The 20,656-nt window shown below is 46.6% G+C and overlaps 1 protein-coding gene across 1 annotated transcript in view; it reads right to left on the bottom strand.

Moving 5' to 3' along the window:
* Positions 1-20,656, bottom strand: part of SMC1A (structural maintenance of chromosomes 1A) — a 52,722-nt gene that overhangs the window by 30,611 nt on the left and 1,455 nt on the right. The window contains exons 2-15 of the mRNA XM_033201814.1: positions 14,016-14,204; positions 13,793-13,905; positions 11,970-12,173; positions 11,638-11,876; positions 10,708-10,966; positions 10,474-10,614; positions 8,169-8,251; positions 7,809-8,016; positions 4,594-4,779; positions 4,316-4,495; positions 4,070-4,216; positions 3,819-3,956; positions 2,585-2,701; positions 2,377-2,483 (exon numbers count right to left, since the gene is read on the bottom strand). Of these exons, the coding sequence (XP_033057705.1) occupies positions 2,377-2,483; positions 2,585-2,701; positions 3,819-3,956; positions 4,070-4,216; positions 4,316-4,495; positions 4,594-4,779; positions 7,809-8,016; positions 8,169-8,251; positions 10,474-10,614; positions 10,708-10,966; positions 11,638-11,876; positions 11,970-12,173; positions 13,793-13,905; positions 14,016-14,204 (2,311 nt within the window). The remainder of the gene's footprint in view (positions 1-2,376; positions 2,484-2,584; positions 2,702-3,818; positions 3,957-4,069; positions 4,217-4,315; positions 4,496-4,593; positions 4,780-7,808; positions 8,017-8,168; positions 8,252-10,473; positions 10,615-10,707; positions 10,967-11,637; positions 11,877-11,969; positions 12,174-13,792; positions 13,906-14,015; positions 14,205-20,656) is intronic.

Below are 20,656 nucleotides of genomic sequence, written 5' to 3'. Positions count from 1 at the left end.
CACTCCCTGTTTTGTAAAACCTTTCCTGACGGTTCTGAGCAGGTTCTTAGTTTCTATTACACTTTGTTGGGTTCCGTTTTTAGACTTAGGTGCAGAAGCGAGTTAATCATATCCCACAGTTCATAACACACTTATCATCACTGCCTGGGCAAGACTTTCCTTGTCCTTTTGTTTCAATCCCCAATTTCCATTCCCATGACCTCCCTACTGTGAACATACACAAGTGACATATACACATGCATTCCTTAAAAATGCATATCCTTGTAAAATGTCTTAGACCTAAAATTTACACAAATCTACTGTGTTATAAACTTTATTCTTTTTTCTGGTCAATATCCGGTTTATAAGTTATCCACTACTGCCCACAAATCTAGTTCTTGCTGTGAACTCCTACATAGTACTCCAGTCTATATATTCATTTGAGTTATGCTTCCCCCAGTAATAGCCATCTACATTGCCACCAATGTCGCACTACTACAAGTTATGCCAAGATGAGTAACACTGAATGTGTGTCTCTTTGGGACCCTATGGCAAGACTCTCTCTGGGATATATACCCATAGGTTTTATATATATATATATATATTTTTTTTTTTCCCACATACTACACAGAACATCTATAGATTTCCACCAAATACTGTTAGACTTTTTAATTTGCATTTCTCTGATTAAGAGGTTAGACCTCAATTCCTATGGTCATTAGCCACTTGAACTTCTCTTTCCATGAAAGCCTATCTATATTCTTTGCCACTTTTGTTTTTTTTAACTTTTCTCATTGCATTAGATATCATAAGTACTTTGCCACATTTCTATTGGGTTTCTTGCCATTGATTTTATTTTTCCTGTTGTTGATTTGCAGTTCCTTGAAAATTTCTTCAGTATTTTGTATCTACCATAATTATACCATTGATCACACTGTCCTCAATTGATGTTTCCCCCAGTACTCTATAGTTTCCTGAGGAAAGAAACAAGAGTCTGATTCAATTCTGTATCCCTTGAGACTAGCTTAAGGTAGGACAGCAATGAATATTTACTGTATGGGCAAAGCGCTAAACTGCTAACTGAAGCCCAGGTTAAAAGGGATGACGTCCTTCAGCAAAGACTGTGTTGTGTTTCATCTGTCTTACCTCCATCTCCCTTGTCTCCCTTCCAATACCTAGCACAAGACAACCTGGCACAAGGCAGGGACTCAACAAAGGTTTGTTGAATGAATGAATCAACTAAAGTGAGGAAAAATGAGAAGATTATTTTCTTCTGGCTATTGTTTCAACCAAGAATTTAATCTCCCGCCTCCCTCCACCTCACATTGCCGCATTATGATAATAACAACAAAAGCTACAATTCTTGCTATTAGTAGATGCTATGTAAGCTCTAAATACCTTTTAAAAAGGTAAAAAAAAAAAAAAAAAAAAGGCCAGGCGGGGGTTGGGGCCAGGCGTGGTGGCTCATGCCTGTAATCCCCAGCACTTTGGGAGGCCAAGGTGGGCGGATCACAACGTCGGAGTTCGAGACTAGTCTGGCCCATGGTGAAACCCCATCTCTACTAAAAATACAAAAAATTAGCTGGGCATGGTGGAGTGCACCTGTAGTCCCAGCTACTCAGGAGGCTGAGGCAGGAGAACTGCGTGAACCTGGGAGGCGGAGACTGCAGTGAGCCGAGATCGTGCCACTGCACTCCAGCCTGGGCGACAGAGCGAGACTCCATCTTGAGAAAAAAAAAAAAGGCTGGCACTATGGCTCACACCTGTAATCCAAGCACTTTGGGAGGCTGAGGCAGGAGGATCACTTGAGCCCGAGTTCCAGACCAGTCTGAGCAACATGGCAAAACCCCATCTCTACAGCAACAACAACAACAAAAACCCAGAAAAACAAAAATTAGCCGGGTGTGATGGCAAACATCTATAGTCCCAGCTACTCAGGAGGCTGAGGTGGGAGGACCACCTGAGCCTGGGAAGGTCAAGGTTGTCACTGCACTCCAGTCTCAGCAACAGGGTGAGACCCTGTCTCAGGAAAAAAATAGTAAAACAGGTAATCTTAAAAAAGAATTATTTTCACCTGATCCTCCCAACAATGCCATGAGATAGGTATCATTATACCATTCTGCAGATCCTGCAGCTTACAGAAGTCAAGTCACTGCCAAAGATAACGATTGTGGAGCTGGGGCTGTATCCAGGAATCCAGGAAATCAAGTTTCGAGTTAGCACTCTTAACCACTATAACATGCCATACTGCCCTCCTGATTTCTGTTCTTTAAGGCCTACCTCACAAAACCACATAGTTCTAAGAGCTGACCCTTGCCTATGACAGCATCTGGTTTTCCAAGGATTCAGGTTAGAGGCTCAAGGGCATCCAATCTCTTCTACCAACCTCCCACCTACCGCTTCTTGGCGATTTCATTCTGCCGTTTCACCTTCTCTTCCTCAAACTCCCGGATGTTGCGCACACCAATCTCCCGACAAAACTCTTCAAACACCTCATCCTCTACCTGAGAAGAGAAGCCAGGGAGGGCATCGGCCCTTTTAGTCTGTCCTCTTCCAGTCCCAGTCCTGCCCTGATGCACACGCTGGCATGGCCCCACCCACCAACCTGTTTCATCTTCTCCTCAAGTCTTTTCATCTCCCTCTCTCGGCTCTGAATGATCCTCTTGATATCATTAATGCGAGGCCCAAAGTTGGCTAGCTCACTCTCCAGCTTGGATTTTTCCTACAGCAATGGGTTGAGAGAACAAAACAGGCCAGGCTCCTTGGAGGAAAGCTACCTTGGCTGCATTGGTCCCACAGTCAGGAAGGGCTAGCTCTCCACATCTGAGAGAACCTGGCTTAGCACTACTGCCCTAGTCAAGTCTCCATGATGTTGCACAGAAACCATCACATGGCTTCTTCCCTGGCATCCAGTTCAGCCAGCTTCAATCCACAGGGCTGGGCACATGGTAAACATCATTAGGTATAGGTCCCAATCTTTGATCCATAACCCCTGGGGGCAGAGTTGTTTCAGAATTCAGTTTAGGGTTTTTGAGTTTAGAAATAGATATAAAAACACACACTACACATATAAGACCTCCAGGGTGGTATGGGGAAGTACTCCATAATAATAATAAAAAAAAGCATTAATATACCTAGAACAGTACCGCCCCCCACCCCACCACTACCACAAGCAGGGACTGAAATGCCCACAGCTCACTTTCAAAAATTCAAATTTGCTGAATGAACAAATTATGCAACATAGCACCTAACATAAACCGAACACATAGCATCTTAAGCACTTTACATGTTAACTCATTCATAATGACCCTATAAAGTAGGTATCATTTATTTATTATTTTGAGACAGAGTCTCGCTCTGTCACCCAGGCTGGAGTAAAATGGCGCAATCTTGGCTCACTGCAACCTCCACCTCCCAGGTTAAAGCATTCTCCTGCCTCAGCCTCCCAAGTAGCTGGGACTACAGGCGCCTGCCACCATGCCCAGCTAATTTTTTATATTTGTAGTAGAGACAGGGTTTCACCATGTTGGCCAGGCTGGTCTCCAACTCCTGATCTCAGGTGATCCACCGTGCCCAGCCGAGTAGGTATTATCTTAACTTGCATTTCACAGATTAAGATGTGAAGGTTGACACTGAGAGGTGAAATTACTTGCCTAATGTCATACTCAAGGCAGAGCCAAGCTCTGAATCCCTGGCTGTCTGACTCTATGCTATACTTGGCTTCCTGCGGCAGGCTGGGAGGAGACAGGGAAGTGAAACAAGTTCCCCACCCTCAGAGAAACCTAGGCCAGGAATGTGTGGATGGCCTTTGGAGAACAGGGCTGAAGGCCAGGCCCCACCTGCAGATTCAGGGCTAGATGTCGTGTCTTGGTCTGTTCTAGGTCACTCTGGGAGTACTTGAGCCGCATCTGCAGTCCATGGGCCTGAGACTGCACCTGACGCAGCTCTGCCTCTTTCCGTTTTGCCTTCATCTGCTCCTGAAGGGAACAAGAAAGAAGGGCTAGGTGGTAAGGACTCCTAGCCCTAGGAGTAAGGTAAGGACCTAGGCTTAGGACTCCCACTGCTAAAAACAGCACTGCCTGTGGCTTACTTTCAGCTCCTCTGTCAAGCGCTCCTTCTTCTCTTTCAACTTGTCCACTGCTTTCTCATCCCAGCGCCGCGCCTTGGCCTTCAGGTCACTGGCCCCACCAGAGATCACTCCTGACTTCTGGAATAGGGTTCCATCCAGTGCCACTGTCTACACACAGCAGGGGAAAGAGAAGAGGGGGAGAAGCTGAACAAATGAATCTCCAGTACTGAGCCTGTCCAGCTTCAACCTGGGCAAGAAAATCCACACCTTGTGGCGCTGGTGGCCTCCAAAGGCAATGCGGCGGGCATCCTCCACGTTGTCACAGACAAGGGCATTGCCACAAGCATACTGCAGGGCCTTTTTGATGTGAGGTGGCTCATAGCGAATCACATCAATCACTAGCTTGGCCCCCTTCAGCTCCCGGAGTTTTTCATCTGTAGGCTTCACCTGTGGGGAGAAGCTCAGTCAGTGGCAGAACACAAACAGGGAGTACTAGAAGAGGGGCCCTTGAACACTGGCCTGACCCAATCCCCAACAAGCCTCACCTCCAGGTAGTCAAGAGGCAAGAAGGTCTCAGGCTCCCCACGCTGCTCCTTGATATACTGAATACAGTCCCGGCCTGTCTTCTCCGAGTCCACAATAATGGCATCCATGTTCTTGCCCAAAACCTTGGTTACAGCAATCTGATACTTCTTTTGTGTGGGCTGGCACAGGTCAATGAGGCGGCCGTACTGAGTAAAGTAGGAAGGGAAAACTGAAGTATGAATGAAGCTTTTGGGAGCTGGCTCAGGAATCCTAATTCCCAGTGTGGAAAGGGGACAGACTAGAATCCATATCAGGAAGTGAACGCAACTGTATGCCTAGTGGTTAAGATAACCCAATACCAAGCATGGTGGTGTGTGTTTGTAATCCTAGCTACTTGGAGGTTGCAGTGGGAGGATCGCTTAAGTCCAGGAGTTCAAGACCAGCCTGGGTAACATAATGAGACCCTGTCTCAAAACAAACAAAAAAGACAGCCCACTAGTTCTGTACCCAAGTAACCCTACCTTAACTGAATGGGACTGTATGGACTGAGGAGGAGGCAATTGCAGACTAGCTTGCTGTGTGCACTCTAGATCAGCATAGTGGCCAATCCTAATGTCCCTTCCAACGGTGGAAAAGTTTGGGTAAGAGAAGGGAGGTAAAGAAATGAATAAATGAGTTATGTAATGAGGGAAACTCAGTATAACACCTCAAAACAGGTTCAGAGCAAGAGATGATACTGTCTCTTAGCACAATTATCCCAGATGCCCGAAAGTGTGAAGCTATGTTTGCTGAGAATACTCCTCGTTTTGGAACCTAACAAGATTGAATAAAAGCCTGCAAACCTGAATGGCCTCACCCTAGGAAACAAAATCATGACATGATCATGGACTAGACTAATTATTAATTAAATGGGATTCTAGTAATGTACCAGTTATCTTTCTACTTTTTTTTGGAGACAAAATCTCACTCTGTCGCCCACGCTGGAGTGCAGGGGCGTAATATCGGCTTACTGCAACCTCCACCTCTCCAGGTTCAAGTGATTAGCCTCCTGAGTAGCTGGGATTACAGGTGCCCGCCACCATGCCTAGCTAATTTTTGTATTTTTAGTAGATGGGGTTTCACTATGTTGGCCAGACTGGTCCCGAACTCCTGACCTCCGTGATCCGCTGGCCCCCAGCCTCTTTCTATTTATTACATGATTGTTCTGATGTAAAGGATCTGTGTTTGAAGATCAAAGTGGACTGTGGTGTTTTATGAAATATATACTTAGTCTTCTACGCGCGAGTTCCCGACACACAACCCTCAAAACCCTTAGAATCTCAGGAATGAGCATTGTGTATGTTAATGAGATGATTATAGCTAGAGGCCCATAGATAGCTTCTGGATAGGGGCTGGTTACCAGAAAGACCAAGGCAGGATGAGATTTGCGACTCTTAGCTCCACCCCCACAACCTTCAGGAGGGGAGAGGGGCTGAAGTTTGAACTGATCACCGATGGCTGATGATTTGATCAATCAGGCCTACGTAATGAAGCCCCCGTGTGGGGGTACCTGGAGGGTGGCTTGCCCAGATTGGGCATGGAAGCTTCACACCTCTTCCCCCATACCCTGCCTTATGCATTCATCTGGCTGTTCTCTGCATCCTTTGTAATATCCTTCATAATAAAAGGGTAAACATAAGTAAAACATTTTCCTGAGTTCTGTGAGCCGCACTAGTAAATTAATCGAACCCAGGGAGGGATTCTCAGGAACTGTAATTTACAGCAGGTCAGTCAGAACCACAAGTCACAACCTGAGACTTGCAATTGGCATCTGAAGTCTTGGACTGAGCCCCTAACCCATGAGATCTGATGCTATCTCCAGATAAATAGTGTCAGAGTTGAATTGAATTATAGGTCACCCAGCTGGTATCTGCTGGAGAATTGCTTGGTGTGTAAGGAAAAACCCCCACACTTCTGGTGTCAGAAGTGAAGCGTTGTGCTGGTGTGAGAGTAGAAAAAACACTTCGGTTTTTCCTATCTCACAGAAGAACACAGCCCCCATGCTATAAAGGAAAAGCCTATTATGGCTCCCAAGCAATGACTTCAGGCAGTCGTGTCTGAATCCAGAATCATCTTTCTAAACCTCATTTACCATTTTACAGACCACCGCCACCCAGGCACTATGCCAAATATCTTACATATATTATTTCAAATTTTCACAAGTACTTAGTGAAATAAATCTGGCTGGGCGTGGTGGCTCACGCCTGTAATCCTACCACTTTGGGAGGCTGAGGTGGGCAGATCACTTGAGGTCAGGAGTTTAAAACCAGCCTGGCCAACATGGTGAAACCCTGTCTCTACTAAAAATACAAAAAAATTAGCTGGGCATGGTGGTGGGCACCTGTAATCCCAGCTACTTGGGAGGCTAAGGCAGGAGAATTGCTTGAGCCTAGGGGCGGAGATTGCAGTGAGCCAAGGTTGTGCCACTGCACTCCAGCCTGGGCGAAGGAGCAAGACTCCATCTCAAAATCAATCAATCAATCAATCAATTAATCTTTTACCAGTTCCCTTCCCCCTGTCTCCAAAACCAAGCCTGGTTCTCTAAGAACTATCAGATTAAGGGGGCAGGGACTGACTCTAATCATACTTCTCTCCCCAGCAGAGCCTCTAGAGAAGTGACAGGGAAATATTAGTGGAACCAAACTAAGTTGAACCCAGGTATGGGATAATATTCAAGGAACCTGGGAACTCAGGATTTGGTGAAAGAGGTCAAAAGATCAAGAGGTCTGATAAAGCTCAGGATGTCCCTAAAAGCTACTGGGCCAGTTAATACATGCCAACGGAGCCCATAGAGAAGACTGCAGAGCTACTTCCTGGGAGAGTAATTCCAGCCCCATGGCCCCACCTGCTTCCAAAATCTTTCCTGGTTTTCCAATTCCCCTCCCAGAGGCATGGACATAGCAAGACAAACCCTTCAGAAGACGTATTGTTATGATGAAAAGAATATGATTGCCTAATATGACAGGCTGAAAATTAAAAAAAAAAAAAAAAAAAAAGAACATGAGCTTAGGAGAACAAGTTGGGTTTGAACTGCAGTTCTTCCACTTAGAAGCGGTGCTTTTTTTAAACCTCTCCGAGCCTCATTTCCCCTGACAATAAAAATGGGATTGGCAAGTTGGTCTGCACAGGGCTGCTGGGAAAATCGTGTGACAGTGAGTGTAAGTACTCAGGAAATGAGTTCCCCCTCTGCTCTTACCACAGAGCCAGGGTAAAGGCGCTTGATGCTTTCCATTATCTCTGCCTTTCGCTGCTGGCGGCTGCTCTCCTGGCGGTCAATGCGGGCATCCCCTAGCTGCTCCATCACCTGATTCAGCTCCTTATTGATTTCATCAATACGCCGCTTGGCCATCTCCACCTCCTCTGTCAGCTCCCCCTCTAGCTTCTTCTGCTCTTCTAGGGACTGCCTACAAAGTGAGGGCACACAGGAGTTACTCCTGCTGGTGAGAAAATACTCCTGGCTCAGAGAGGCTCTGGGGGTCCTGCATGAAGATGGGCAGGTAGGTAGGGTCACAAGAACAGGCCTGGAAGTAAGGGGGACAGTTGCAGAGCTACATACTTGCTAGTGGTGATGTATTCCTCCAGTTTCTCAATCCGCTTCTGATTCTCTTCAATTTCCCGCAGCTTTTGCTTGATCTTGGCCTGGGAAACAAATGTATTCCATCACCAGGGGCTGTACAAGTTTACGCCAAGACCACGGGAGCCCTAGATAACACCCCTTATGTGCCCACTCATCCAAGAGCCCAACAGTCCAGGACAATCTGTCACTAATATAGGAGGCCTACTAAAAAGCAGACATAGATGGTGTTCGGTTGGATCTACTAACTGATGATGGGGGCCTCCCAGATCTCCAGAACCTCTCACAGGTGTTCTACTCAGCCAAGGCATCTTCTTCACCAACCATGGAGGCTCAAATCAAGATAAAGCTTCACAGACCTTTCTGTACCTGTTTCCTCATCTGCAAAATGTGGGTAATCTCCACTGCATAGAATACACATTAAGTGCTTAATAATAGGGTTGCTATTAATATTAATGACTATCACATTCCTCTTTTAAAAAATTTTATTATTTTTTAAAGTTTGAGACAGGGTCTCACTGTGTTACTCAGGCTGATCTCAAACTCCTGGCCTCAAGTGATCCACCAGGCCTGGCCAACATTCTTTTAAATATTTAAAAGTGCTTAGCAGAATGCCTGGAACACTGTACACTCCTAGGACACTACGACATGTCTATCATTGTTGTTATTACAATATTGATATCAGGGAGGCAGTAAGTGAAGTATATTTTGTAAGAGTGTGGGCTTTAGAGCTACACTGCCCAGGGTCTGGTTCTGACACTTAATAGTTATGTGAGTGGCCGGGCACAGTGGCTCACGCCTATAATCCCACCACTTTGGGAGGCCGAGGCAGGCTGATCGCAGAGGCAGGCAGGAGTTTAAGACCAGCCTGGGCAACCAGTAGAACCCTGACTCTACAAAAATAAAAAAATTAGGAGGCCAAGGCAGGCGGATCACTTGAGTTCAGGAGTTCAAGATGAGCCTGGTCAACACGGCAAAATCCCATCTATACTAAACATACAAAAAATTTAGCTAGGTGTGGTGGCACCCGTCATCCCAGCTACTCGGGTGGCTGAGACACAAGAATCACTTGAACCGGGCCGGGTGCGTTGGCTCACACCTATAATCCCAGCACTTTGGGAGGCCAAGGCGGGTGGATCCCCTGAGGTCAGGAGTTCGAGACCAGCCTGACCAACAAGGTGAAACCCCGTCTCTACTAAAAATACAAAAATTAGCTGGGCATGGTGGCTGGTGCCTGTAATCTCAGCTACTCGGGAGGCTGAGGCAGGAGAATTGCTTGAACCCAGGAGGCAGAGGTTGCAGTGAGCCGAGATGGCGCCACTGCACTCCAGCCTGGGCAACAAGAGAGAAACTGCATCTCAAAAAACAATAAAAATAAAAAAAAATAATCACTTGAACCCGACAGGCAGAGGATGTAGTGAGCTGAAATCATGCCACTGTACTCCAGTCTGGGCAACAGAATGAGACTTTGTCTCTACAAAAAAAAAAAAAAAAAAAGCAGCCAGGCATGGTGGCAAGCACCAGTAGTGCTGGATACTCGGGAGGCTCTGGTTGGAAGATTGCTTAAGCCTGGGAAGTCAAGGCTGCAGTGAGCCATGGTTGCACTATTGCACCTCAGCCTGCGTGACAGAGAAAGACCCTGTCTCAAAAATAACAATAATCTTGTGACCTTAGGCAAATTACTCTGTGTTGTAATTTCCTCATTTGTAAAATAGGGTAACAGTAGCCATTCCATAAAGGTAATCATAAATGAAGAATTAAATGAGTGAATACATGTAAAGAACACTGCCTATCATACAGTAAGTGCTCAACAGATGTGAGCTATTGTCATTATCATTAAGATTATCATGGCTAGGTGCAGTGGCTCACGCCTGTAATCTCAACACTTTGGGAGGCCAAGGTGGGCGGATCACAAGGTCAGGATTTCAAGACCAGCCTGGCCAACAGAGTGAAACCCCATCTCTACTAAAAATACAAAAATTAGCAGGACATGGTGGCACGCGCCTGTAGTCCCAGCTACTCAGGAGGCTGAGGCAGGAGAATTGCTTAAACCCGAGAGGCGAAAGTTGTGGTGAGCCGAGATCGCACCACTGCATTCCAGCCTGGGCAGGAGTGAGACTCTGTCTCAAAAAAAAAAAAAAAAGACTATCATTACAGCTTGGGTAACTCTAATCCAACATGCTTGAGACCAGAAACGTTTCAGATTTTGGATTATTTTGGATTGGGGATGCTCAACCTGTATCCTTTTCTGTGGACCATCATCCCTAATCTTATAACTATAGCCCACCTCTGTCTCTACTTTCTTCCGTTCTTCCAGATCCAGACGGTCCTGGTCAGCTTTCTGGTCTCGATTGAATTTCTCTAGCTCCTGGGCCAGGGTAGCTGCTCTCTTGCTGGCTTCTTCTTTCAACCGGTGGTATTTCTTCACCTTTGTTAGGGACAGAGAAGGAGAATAGGGATGACCAAGTCAGCAGATGTCAGCCCAGGGATCTCCTCCCTGTCAACCCCTTCCAGAGCTTACCTGATTCTCCTCCAAGGTCAAATCTCTGCCCTGACTCTGACTCTCTTCTTCCATCCGTTCTTCAAACTCCTGCCGGGCCTTCTCCACTGACAGCATCTCCTTCTCCAGCTCATCCATGTCACCTTTACGCTTCTTATAGTGCTTCTGAGCATTCTGCAGGGACTTCTTGGCTGCTTCCAGCTTCTTGATTTTGTGGGAGGTGTTCTCCTTAGCTTTGATGTACTGAGGCCGCTTCTGGTTCAATTCTGAGTCCTTCTCCCTTTTGCCAGAGGGATGGGGGAAACCAGTGAGCACTATGGAAGAAGGGAGGGTTCCCAAGCTTTTCATCCAAAGGGGAGCTTGAGCCCCTGAGCCAACCTCAGGGAATTACCTAAAAGAACAAGGGCGTGATGCCCCACAGATCCTGAAAAAAAGGGGCAGTCTGACTACTCCCTGAAAGGTATGACTTTCAGGATCTATGAGCCAGCAACTCCATAAGGCAAAGCTACCAACTCTGCCTCAACCCTGGCCAGGATGCTCATTAACAGCTCCCAAGAACATCCTGTATTTACTTAGTTGGCCCCTCAAATTCCTATCCTTTAAACTTCTAGCTTCAGTTTCCCTCTTCTAGGAAGGCCTTCTCAGCCACTCCATTGCTAGGCCTCACACTGTTTCCTCCTTCTTGGCAAGGCCACCACCCCTTTTGAGTTCTCCCTCATCTGAGCACCTGTCTACCCAGGGCCTGAGTGCTTAAATATTCTATTTGTCTAAACTGCAAGTCAAGAAATGTGTCTGGTTCTTACAAAAGCAAGTCAGGAGAATAACAGAGAAATGAGTATGGGTACTGAACTCCGGGCTCGGAGGAACCCTAATAAACAGCACGGAGGAACCCTAATAAACAGCACGGCCTCTTGGTTTCCCATAAGTCGCAGGCCCGGGTCTGCCTCTTACTTGATCTCCTTCTCAATCTGCTGCTGCTCCCGCATCATTTTGCCCAGCTCCTTCTTCTTCTCCTTCAGCTCATCCTCCACCTTGTCCATACGCTTCTTGTCCTTCTCGATCTCCTTGTTCTTAGAGGCCAGTTCCTTGTTGAGCTTCTCAATTTCCACTTCATTATGGTAAAGCTTAAAGAGCTGCAGCTGTACCTGAGCTCGTACTACCTCATCCTTCAGGCGCTGGTAGCGGTCAGCCTGTGCAAACAGGGGAATGGTGGCAGGGGTGCACCGATAAGGCACTGGCTCCATCCTGGTCCCTCAGAGCCAAGAGGTAGCTTGGCCACCTACCTCTTCTTTCTCCTGCTTTGCTTCCTTGCGTTCAGCCGCAATATTTTTCTTGCGATGGTAATTAAACTGTGTGTCCTCTTCAGCCTTCACCATTTCCTTCTTTCGCTTGTCATACTCCTGTGCCAGCTCCCCAGAACGACTAATCTCTTCAAATAGAGCTGTCCTCTCTTTGGGGTTCTTCATGGCAATAGATTCTACAGCACCCTAGTAAAGGTCAAAACACTCTTCCACTTCAGACCCCAGCCAGCCCAGTTCACCTTACCCATTTCCACTCCTTCATCCAGAAAAAGTTACCAACTTTCTCTCCCACGCCCCTGGTGCCACATTTCACATTGGGCTTTAAGAACAAATTCCTGGCCGGGCGCGGTGGCTCAAGCCTGTAATCCCAGCACTTTGGGAGGCTGAGACGGGCGGATCATGAGGTCAGGAGATCGAGACCCTCCTGGCTAACACGGTGAAACCTCGTCTCTACTAAAAAATACAAAAAACTAGCCAGGCGAGGTGGCGGGCGCCTGTAGCCCCAGCTACTCGGGAGGCTGAGGCAGGAGAATGGCTTAAACCCGGGAGGCGGAGCTTGCAGTGAGCTGAGATCCGGCCACTGCACTCCAGCCTGGGCGACAGAGCGAGACTCTGTCTCAAAAAAAAAAAAAAAAAAAAAAAAAAAAAAAAGAACAAATTCCTTGCCCTCTGAGGAGCACAGGGAGCCAAAGGGACAAAGACAAGAAAGTGTTACGTGCAGTAACAGAAGCAGCACAGGAAAAGGACAAAATGAAGCTTGGGGGTAGGAGACTGATAGGGATATCTATCTCAGAAGGCTTCCCAAAGGTGACATCTGTGCTGAGTTTGGAAGATGGAGAGAAACTAACCAAGAAAATAAAAGAGAAAAGGTGGCCAGGTGCAGTGGCTCATACCTGTAATCCCAGCACTTTGGGAGGCTGAGGCAGGCAGATCACCTGAGATCAGGAGTTCAAGACCAGCCTAGCCAAAATGGTAAAACCCCCATCTCTACCAAAAATATAAAAATCAGCCAGGCGTGGTGGCGGGCGCCTGTAGTCCCAGCTATTTGGGAGGCTGAGGCAGGAGAATCGCTTGAACACTGGAGGCGGAGGTTGCAGTGAGCCAAGATCGTGTCACTGCACTCCAGCCTGGGCGACAAGCCAAACTCCGTCTCAAAAAGAAAAAAAAAAAAGAGAGAGAGAAAGTTATTCTATGTAGAGGAAAATAAATATGCAAAGACCTGCAGGCCAAAGAAAGCAGGTGAATTTGCAGAACCATAAATGATTTAGGTAGGCTGGAGTGCAAGGCTAGAGGAGAAGAACATGCAGATGGTATTTGGATTTTGATGATGGTGTTTCCTGAATGACAGGCTTAGGCGTTTGGATCTCATCCTAAGGCAATAGTTCTCAAATTTCAGCCAGCATCATAATAACCTGGATGGCTTGATAAAACACAAATTGCTGTGCCCCACCCCACAGTTTCTTCCAAGTCGGGAAGTCTAGGGTAGGGCCTGAGAACGTGCATTTTCTAACATGTTACCAGGTAATATTGATACTGCTGGTCTGGAGACTAGTTTAAGAACCACCACTGTAAGGCAATAAGGAATCACTGAAATGCTTTAAGGAAAAAAGGGAGGGGAAACAAAACAATGTGTGTCCTCATAAGATGAACCTGGCTCAGGGGCCAGAGAAGTCGGGAAGCTCAGTGAACAAGGTGCTACATTAGTTCAAGTGAGAGATGATAAAGCCTGAGATGGAGCAGGCACAGTGGGGATGGGACACGGTCTGGCAAAAACGGGATAGCCAATAACTGTTAAAAACGCCCACCTGGAAAACGAGGAAGTTACGAGCTTTGATGAGAATGCCCAACTTCTCTAATTCCTCACTGTACTCATGTAGTTGGACCACTTTGTTGTTGATCTTGTACTCAGAGGAACCCCCTACAAGACAATGCATGAGTTGGCAAGGGTCAGGCCCCCTTCCTGTTCCAGTCCACTAGTCTAGCCACCTCCCAGGACCCAAGGAGAGCCTTCTGCCTGGCCTCACCCACCTACAATGACACGGGCAAAGGTACGGTCTTCAGCACCTTCCTCAGAGTAAACCATGCTGACAAAGGCCCGGTTGGCAGCTGGCTTGCCCACAGGAGCTCCATGGATCAGGTCCCGCAGGGTCTTTACCCGCAGGTTGCTGGTTTTTTCACCTAGCACAAAGCTGATGGCATCCATGAGATTTGACTTACCTAAGGGAAGAGGGACAAGGCAGTAGAGGGAAAGTCAGGATGAAGAGGAGAGGAAAAGGAATAAAGATATTGAGACGAACAAGAATGTCCCCTAATCACTCAGTACTCAGACTAATGGGAAGTGAGACTACTCCTCTGTCCCCATAAAGACTGAGCACAACCAAACCTCTGGGTCAAAGGCTTAGGAAAAACAGTCCTCTTGCAGTTACTATATAGCAGCCGGAAGCTAGAACCCAGGACAAGCGTAGTGACTCACACCTGTAATCCCAGCACTTTGGGAGGCCGAGGCAGGAAGAACGCTGGAGGCCAGGAGTTTGAAACCAGCTTGGACAACAAGGCAAAACCCAGTCTCTACAAAAACTTTAAAAATTAGCTGGGCATGGTGGCATGCGCCTGTAGTCCCAGCTACTCGGAAGGCTGAGGAGGGAAGATTGCTTGAGCTCAGGAGTTCAGGGCTGCAGTGAGCTATGATGACACCACTGCACTCCAGCCTGGGTGACATAGCAAGACTCTCTTTAAAAAAATAGTGAAAAAAAAAAAAGAGGAAAGAATAATTTAAAAAAAGAAGCTAGAACCCAATCTAAAGAAATGGCATATTCACAGAATGGATAGTTTTACAACCTTTAATGACATGGACAAAAGCCTACAATAGGTGAAACAAACAAGACACAAAACTCAATGATGTTAAAATAATATAAAGTGGGCCGGGCACAGTGGCTCATGCCTGTAATCCCAGCACTTTGGGAGGCCGAGGCGGGTGGATCACCTGAGGTCAGGAGTTCGAGACCAGCCTGACCAATATGATGAAACCCTGTCTCTGCTAAAAAAAATACAAAACTTAGCTGGGCGTGGTGGCGGGCGCCTGTAATCCCAGCTACTTTGGAAGGCTGAGGCAGGAGAATCGCTTGAACCTGGGAGGTGGAGGTTGCAGTGAGCCAAGATCGTGCCATTGCATTCCAGCCAGGGCAACAGAGTGAGACTCAATCTCAAAATAATAATAATAATATAAAGTAAAATTTAAAAATAGGCTGGGAGGAGGGGAAAATGGGAGTCTTTTTTTTTCTTTTGAGATAGAGTCTTGCTGACCTTGTGATCTCCTGACCTTGTGATCCGCCCGCCTCGGCCTCCCAAAGTGCTGGGATTACAGGTGTGAGCCACCGCGCCCGGCAAGGCCTGGGGGTTTTTAATGGGTATAGATTTTCAGTTTTGCAAGATGAAAAAGTTCTAGAGATGGTATTGCACAAAAACGTGAATATATTTAACACTACTGAACTGTACCTTTAACAATGGCTAATTTAGGAAATTTTATCTATATATTACCACCATCTAAAAAAAGAGCATATTCCTGTTTTGATACAATATGAAGCACACAGCATCATTTATGATGTATCTTGCCAAAAATATTTAACCTGAATCTATTTTTTCTTTTTTAATTTTTTGTTAAGGACATGGTCTTGCTATGTTGCCCAGGTTAGTCTCTAACTCCTGGCCTCAAGTGATCCTCCTGCTGTGGCCTCCCATAGAGCTGGGATTACAGGCATGAGCCACCATATCCAGCCTAATTTGAATCTAAACAAGCCTTTAGATTTATCTTCCAGTTTCTAGGAAATACAGCAATACAATATAGAGGAACACAGTAAGGTTTCTATGAGGAAATCTTAACACAAACACAGAATGTGGGATGTTCTCAAAGACAAATGGCCTGGTCTTTTCAAAAAGTCAGTGTCTAAAAAGAAAAGTTGAGCCGGGCACAGTGGCTCACGCCTGTAATCCCAGCACTTTGGGTGGCCGAGGCAGGCGGATCACCTGAGGTGGGAGTTCCAGACCAGTCTAATAGGGAGAAACCCCGTCTCTACTAAAAATACAAAATTAGCTGGGCATGGTGGCACACGCCTGTAATCCCAGCTACCAGGAGGCTGAGGCAGGAGGCTCACTTGAACCGGGAGGCAGAGGCTGCAGTAAGCCAAGATGGCGCCATTGCACTCTAGCCTGGGCAACAAGAGCAAAACTCTGTCCCCCCCCAAAAAAAAGGTTGAGAAAACCATTCCAAAACATGAGAGATTTCTGAGACATAGGCAAACAGTGCACAAACTTTGACTGGACTCTGGTTCCAAAATAACAAAAAGACATTTGGGGAGCAAGTTAAGGAAGCTTAAATATAAACTGGATAATTGATGACATGAGGAAATTTTCTTAGTTGTGATCATTGAATAGTGGTAGTACAGGAGAATGATGATTTTAAGAGGTGAATGCTGAGGCAGTTAGGGGTGAAATGTAATTGAGTCTGTAATTTACTTCCAAATGACTAAGTAATGCACATATATGCTTGCAAATTTTCTTAATAAAACTTGGGAGAAGAGAAGGCATAGGAAACAAATATATGAAAATGTAAACAGCACAGCAGTGATTGCCTCTGAAAAGGAAACTAAGCAGCTAGGGTCAAGGGAGTCTTCTTTTTACTACTGTATATCCTTAAGGATTTTTAAAATTGTATACCACGTGCATGTATCAGCTATTCAAATAAATAAGGTTTTCAACATTAACAGTGGCTATCTTTTCAGTAGTGGAGTTACAGCTTTTATTTTCTTCATTTTAGAATCTGAAAACAAAAAAGATTTTATTTATTTTATTTATTTTGAATCTGAAAACAAAAAAGGTTTTATTTATTTTATTTATTTTTTGAGATGCAGTCTTGCTCTATTGCCCATGCTAAAGTGCAGTGGTGCAATCTGGGCTCACTTGCAGTGAGCTGAGATCGCATCTACCAAGTTCAAGTGATTCTCCTGCCTCAATAGCCTGGGACTACAAGAGTGGTCCTGAATAGCTGGGACTACAAGAGTGTGCCACCACACCTAGTTAATTTTTGTATTTTTAGTAGAGATGGGGTTTCATCATGTTAGCCAGGCTGGTCTCGAATTCCTGACCTCAAGTGATCCACCCACCTCGGTCTCCTAAAGTGCTGGGATTACAGACGTAAGCTACCACGCCCAGACCTTATTTATTTATTTATTGAGACAGGGTCTGACTGTCGCCCAGGCTGGAGTGCAGTAGCAGTATCACAGCTCACTGCAGTCTTGACCTCCTTGGCTCAAGTGATCCTCCTGTCTCAGCCTCCCAAGTAGCTGGAACTATGGGCATGAGCCACCACGCCCAGCTAGTTTTTGGATTTTTGTAGAAGCAGGGTCTCCCTATGCTGCCTAGGCTGGTCTCAAACTCCTGAGCTCCAGAGATCCTCTACCTTGGACTCCCAAAGTCTGGGGTTACAGGCATGAGCCACCATTCCGGGCCAAAAACATAGATATTATTTTAAAAGTTGAGGCCGGGTACGGTGGCTCATGCCTGTAATCCCAGTACTTTGAAAGGCCGAGGTAGGTGGATCACCTGAGGTCAGGAGTTTGAGACCAGCCTGGCTAACATGGTGAAACCCCGTCTCTACTAAAAATACAAAAATTAGCCAGGCACGATTGTGTGCCTGTAATCCTAGCTACTCAGGAGGCTGAGGCACGAGAATTGCTTAAACCCAGGAGATGGAGGTTAAGTGAGCTGAGATGGCACCACTGTACTCCAACCTGGGCGACAGAGAGAGACTCTGTCTCAAAAAAAAAAAAAAAAAGAAAAGAAAAGTTTAGTCGGGCTGGTGGATAAGGAGGAACAGTTTAGTCTCTATAATTTCTATCTCAAGACTGTCCCGGCCGGGCGCGGTGGCTCAAGCCTGTAATCCCAGCACTTTGGGAGGCCGAGACAGGCGGATCACGAGGTCAGGAGATCGAGACCATCCTGGCTAACACGGTGAAACCCTGTCTCTACTAAAAATACAAAAAACTAGCCGGGCGAGGTGGCGGGCGCCTGTAGTCCCAGCTACTCGGGAGGCTGAGGCAGGAGAATGGCGGGAACCCGGGAGGCGGAGCTTGCAGTGAGCTGAGATCCGGCCACTGCACTCCAGCCCGGGCGACAGAGCGAGACTCCGTCTCAAAAAAAAAAAAAAAAAAAAAAAAAAAAAGACTGTCCCTAAACAACTTATATTATATGACTTTGAACTGAAGATCTGATTTCCAACACCTTTCTACTCAGCCATAAAAATAGCAGCCCAAGTCCTTCCATGGAGACGGTATAAGACTATGATTAGGTTGGGCACGGCGTCTCACGCCTGTAATCCCAGCACTTTGGGAAGCAGACGTGGGTGGATCACTTGACCTCAGGAGTCTGAGACCAGCCTGGACAACATGGCAAAATCCCGTCTCTACAAAAATTACAAAAATTAGCTGGGCATGGTGGCACACTCCAGGTGTCCTGGCTACTGGGGAGGCTGAGATGGGAGGGTTGCTTGAGCCCAGAAACTTGAGGCTGCAGTGAGCCATGATTGTGCCACTGTATGCCAGCCTTAGTGACAGAGCAAGACCCTGACTCCGGGAAAAAAAAAAAAAAAAGGCCAGGCGCGGTGGCTCACACCTGTAATTGCAGCACTTTGGGAGGCCCAGGTGGGCAGATCACAGGGTCAGGAGTTTGAGACCAGCCTGACCAACGTGGTGAAACCCCGTCTCTACTAAAAATACAAAAATTGGCCAGGCATGGTGGTGCAAGCCTGTAATCCCAGCTCCTCAGGAGGCTGAGGCAGAAGAATCGCTTGAACCCAGGAGGCAGAGGTTGCAGTGAGCTGAGACTGTGCCACTGCACTCCAGCCTGGGCGACAGAGCAAGACTCCGTCTCAAAAAAAAAAAAAAAAAAAAAAGGAATCACTTGAACCAGCAGGCAGAGGTTACAATGAGCCGAAGTCATGCCACTGCACTCCAGCGTGGGTGACAGAGTGAGACTCCGTCCCAAAAAAAAAGCTTGAAAGCTTCGGCTTAGAACCAACAGACCAGGATCTAATCTTACTTTCACTACTTCTTAGGTGACCTTCCATTCCCTCACCTGGAAAAAAAATGAAAAAATCACAACTCACAGGTCTAAAAATATGTGTGGCACATACTTCTCTATTGGAGTGGCAGGAGCACAGGCATGGGTTCTGAGAACCACGGACAAGTCATCACACCTCTGTGCCTTAGTCTCCTCATGTATAAAAAGAAGCTATTGGCCAGGCGCGGTGGCTCAAGCCTGTAATCCCAGCACTTTGGGAGGCCGAGACAGGTGGATCATGAGGTCAGGAGGTCGCACCATCCTGGCTAACACGATGAAATCCTATCTCTACTGAAAAATACAAAAAAACTAGCCCGGCGAGGTGGTGGGCGCCTGTAGTCCCAGCTACTCAGGAGGCTGAGGCAGGAGAATGGCATAAACCTGGGAGGCGGAGCTTGCAGTGAGCTGAGATCGGCCACTGCACTCCAGCCTGGGCGACAGAGTGAGACTCCGTCTCAAAAAAAAAAAAAAAAAAGAAGCTATTGGCATTTCCCTCCTAGGGTCATTTTGAGAATTTAAATGTAAAGGGTCCCTTGGCTGGGTGCAGTGGCTCATGCCTGTAATCTCAGCACTTTGGGAGGCTGAGGCAGGCAGATCACTTGAGTCCAGGAGTTTGAGACCAGCCTGGCCAACAGGGCAAAACACTCTCTCTACTAAAAATACAAAAACTAGCCAGATGGGGTGGCGCACGCCTGTAGTCCCAGCTACTTGGGAGGCTGAGGCACAAGAATCACTTGAACCCAAGAGGCAGAGGTTGCAGTGAGCCAAGATCACGCCACTGCACTCCAGCCTGGACAACAGAGCAAGACTGTCTCAAAAAAAAAGAAAAAAGAAAAAGAAAAAATAGGGTCCCAATAAATAAAATACTTGACACACAGAGTAGGTACTCAATTAATTAGTCCTATCTTAAGTCTGGACTCAACTCTTGTCTCCCTCATCACAGCAGGACTAGCACATCATGCAGACCAGGAGTTAGCCTTTTAGGAAGAACCAATATCCAACCTTTGGGCTTCTCCCATCATTTCCAGGGATGACAACAACATCTCACAACCACAGGCCTCTCTAATCACAATCAATATGGTAAACATTTTTGTAATATATATATGGACTGAACACCAGTACGTTTCAAGGAATGTCGCTTTAGGGTACTCACAGGCCAATGAAGATACAAAAACATGCACCATCAATATAAGACTTAATAAACATTAATGTGTACCAAGTGTCTACGGTATGCCACAGAGGAAGAGTAATTCACCAAAAGGACTAAAAGAATGGCTTGTAGAGGTGGGCCTTGAAGAACGGGGGCAACTGGGGGAGTGCCATGGCCCTTTTCAGAACAGCTGGGAATACAAATCTACTAATGCTGAGGGGACTGAATGCCAAGAGGTACATCCTAGCTCTTTCAACAGGGGCCACTACACTAAAACCCTAGGAAACCGGGTGGACACCAAGCATTAGCCCTGCAGGCCAGTGGTTCCCAAACAACTTGGGTGTTTGGGGGAGTCACACTCACCCCCGAGACATCTGGCAATGTCTGGAGACAGTTTTGATTGTCA

Source organism: Trachypithecus francoisi, unplaced genomic scaffold (assembly GCF_009764315.1).
Source record: "Trachypithecus francoisi isolate TF-2019V2 unplaced genomic scaffold, Tfra_2.0 Lachesis_group6, whole genome shotgun sequence".
In the NCBI taxonomy this organism is placed as follows: domain Eukaryota; kingdom Metazoa; phylum Chordata; class Mammalia; order Primates; family Cercopithecidae; genus Trachypithecus; species Trachypithecus francoisi.
This window is presented reverse-complemented; position numbering and strand designations above follow the sequence as displayed.